The sequence below is a fragment of the Nelumbo nucifera genome, chromosome 5 (assembly GCF_055504915.1).
Source record: "Nelumbo nucifera cultivar China Antique chromosome 5, China Antique-T2T, whole genome shotgun sequence".
NCBI lineage: Eukaryota > Viridiplantae > Streptophyta > Magnoliopsida > Proteales > Nelumbonaceae > Nelumbo > Nelumbo nucifera.
In genome coordinates, this window is record NC_142653.1 from 37,639,290 (window position 1) to 37,641,963 (window position 2,674).

The 2,674-nt window shown below is 43.8% G+C and overlaps 1 protein-coding gene across 1 annotated transcript; it reads right to left on the reverse strand.

Moving 5' to 3' along the window:
• Positions 1-202: 202 nt before the first annotated feature.
• Positions 203-1,216, reverse strand: XND1 (xylem NAC domain 1). The gene is made up of 3 exons (XM_010272052.2): positions 932-1,216; positions 573-844; positions 203-472 (listed from the first exon to the last, which is right to left on the reverse strand). The coding sequence occupies exons 1-3, from the start codon at positions 1,092-1,094 to the stop codon at positions 317-319; spliced, it is 591 nt and encodes a 196-aa protein (XP_010270354.1). The 5' UTR covers positions 1,095-1,216; the 3' UTR covers positions 203-316.
• Between the last annotated feature and the right edge of the window lie 1,458 nt (positions 1,217-2,674).

Genomic DNA, 2,674 nt, shown 5'->3' on the forward strand with positions numbered 1-2,674 from the left:
CTTTGTGACACAAAACAACCACCAAAGGCCATCAAAGCAGAAAAGAGAGAGAGAGAGAGAGAGAGAAGAAAGCTAAAAGCCAAGAAGGATTGCTCAAAGCACAGCAAGCCTAACAGTGCTGCTTGGGCTCCACCCCTTCTCCCACGTTTACCCTTCTTCTCCCCCAAGAAGCCAAGCACGTAAAAATCCCATCTCAGTGATGAAAAGGAGAAGAAAACAATTCACAGTTGATTTCAAATATGTTCATCCACTACTAATGTTTTACCAAGAACTTGTTAATATTACAGTTGCCCATTTTAGTAGACCAACCCTCAATCTAATTCGGCAAACTTATTTCGTCGAGATCATCTAGTGACAAGAAAACTTCGTCTAAACATGAAAGCTCGGTGCCATCTCCATCTTCATCGCAGAAGCTCCCCTGAGAGCCACCACTCCTCTCATAGACTCGGCAGAGGACCAGTCTACTCGAGTCCTGAATGAAGAAATCAGAAACCAAGCTTGGTTTTCCAGTTTACGCATAGAGCTAGATTGGAATGAAATTAAATTCGTTCTGGGCAAACGAAACTACTTACCATTTTTGAGTTTCCTTTCTTTCTAGAGGACCTACTACTGGAACCAGAATCTGAAAGGCGGTACTCCTGCATTACCCAGTTGGTTTTGATCCCCGTCGGAGCTTCACCAAGGTAGAAGACGAGATATTTCTTCATACCCACTTTCTTACTCTCACCTGTGAAGATGGGTTCATCAACTCCCAGCGGCTTCCAATACCCATTTGCAGAAATTCGATTTGGCGTTCTTCGGCTGAAGAAATACCAATGGTTATTAATCCCTTCCAACGCTTTGCCTGCACAGTCCAAATGCAAAAGAAAGGAAGAAATGAGAATCAGAGTTGTCATTGAACAGAGCTAGAAAAGAGGAGGAAATTTCGGACCACTGAGCTCCCATGGATCGTAAGGATAGAGATCGAGATCCGGAATGACATCTGGATGACAAGGCAGGAGTGCCGCCTTCCTGTAGAGAAAATGAACGACGAGTTCTTCATCAGTTGGGTAGAATCGGAAACCAGGAGGTAGGTTGACATTTCCATCTCCCATCTCGCTCTCACCCCAAAAGAGAAAGAAGAAGAAAATTATGATGAATTGATGATGCAGAAGAAGAACGAGAAGCAGGTCTAGAGATCGACAAGAGAGAGTGTTGGATGATTGGTGTTATTGTAGGTTTGGTTGATATTTATAGTGCAGAGGAGGGAGAATTTGTCGTGAGAGAGAAGGTGGTATGATCAGAGTTGAGTCTGAGTTGGGTGATGGAAGGCGGCGGGTAACGGAACGTCGTTACTCGTTAGGTACTTCAAATAACGGGATTCTGTTCTGTTCATGCTGGAGGGAGACAAGTAGGAGAGTTTGGTTTGGTATTTTGATTTCTTCACTTCTATTTTTCTTCATCATATATGCTGAGTGTGTGGGCCATCATGGGCCGTCATTCGAACGTCATACTTATTTGTTTGGGGCCATCAGCTGCCTCCACGTGGCACCTTGTAGATAGGGTCTTGAGCTCGAACCATTCATGGCATCATGGCCCAGATCTAGAAGGGCCCATAATAGATAACGGAAGGAATTTGGATGATTGGATTGGACTATAAAAAGTAAATGGGCATTAAATAAAAAGAAAAAAGCACTTCTCCTTTTGATTTTGTGAACCGGATCCCTGGGTTGGACCTTGTGAATGAGGTGTAGTCCAATCAAGCCCATTAACACCTGTCTGAGATGAATATAAGCAACTTTGTTAGAATTGGTTTGTGTAAAATTTTGGAAGCATTGGGGTTCAAGTGCAGAGGGAGAATTGAAGAGATGCCCCAAGCAAAGTGTACAGTTGCTTCGGTACGGCTCTGTGATTGGGTAATGCATGGGACCCAACTTTGCACGGAGGGATAAGTGTCCCATGGTGATTGGGGTACCCCACATTTTCGAGTGCACCCAGCACTCCTCTCAGTATTGGAGTTATACACATTAATTTAGAATCTCCTGTCGGAGTCGGACAGGATTGCCCACATTATCCCTCCACCATTGCTGTTCTAAAGACAGATCACCCTCTCTCTCTCCCTCTCTCTCCTTCATATGGCTGCCAGTGCTTGAATTGTGGTACAGAGTTGACAGGGAAAGGGAATAGAGACCACTTCAGTGGTGATCAGAAGAGGAGTGCTCTGGTTGAGTAAACCATGAAGATCCCACCGTTTTTACCGTTTATTGGCTCGAAAATTAAGACAGGAAAGTGAATTTCTCTTTTCAATTTTTAACTTTTGAGCTTTTCTGCTTTTAACTTTTTAAGTCAATTGAGTGCTCATGGTTGACTCTTTTAAAACTGATGGAGATGCCAAACCGGAAAGCTGCCTGGGCCACTGGTTTGACTCCTCAACATGGCGGTTCATCCATTGTAACTAGTAACGACCATCTCAACTGAGTCTGCATCTCCTGTCCATACAAACTCTGTCCATGTTTATCACTGTCACATATGAAGAACATTGCATTTTTTGCATAGTATTATACGAGAGATATTCCTTATTCACAGGAGTAATGTGTTGTGAGTAGATGTGGGCAGAATACTCGTGAGCAAGAGATTCGCAGTCATCTCAACTACGACTAAACCGTATATGTTGGTCGGCACCCCTTGTTGAACC

Bases quoted from the DNA above. Each gene is read 5' to 3' on its own strand.
- XND1 (XM_010272052.2), bottom strand. From the start codon at position 1,094: ATGGGAGATGGAAATGTCAACCTACCTCCTGGTTTCCGATTCTACCCA. The intron at 845-931 runs GTCCGAAATTTC...TGGACTGTGCAG, and splicing joins CGATCCATGGGAGCTCAGTG to GCAAAGCGTTGGAAGGGATT. The intron at 473-572 runs GTAAGTAGTTTC...TTCTTCATTCAG, and splicing joins AGAAAGGAAACTCAAAAATG to GACTCGAGTAGACTGGTCCT.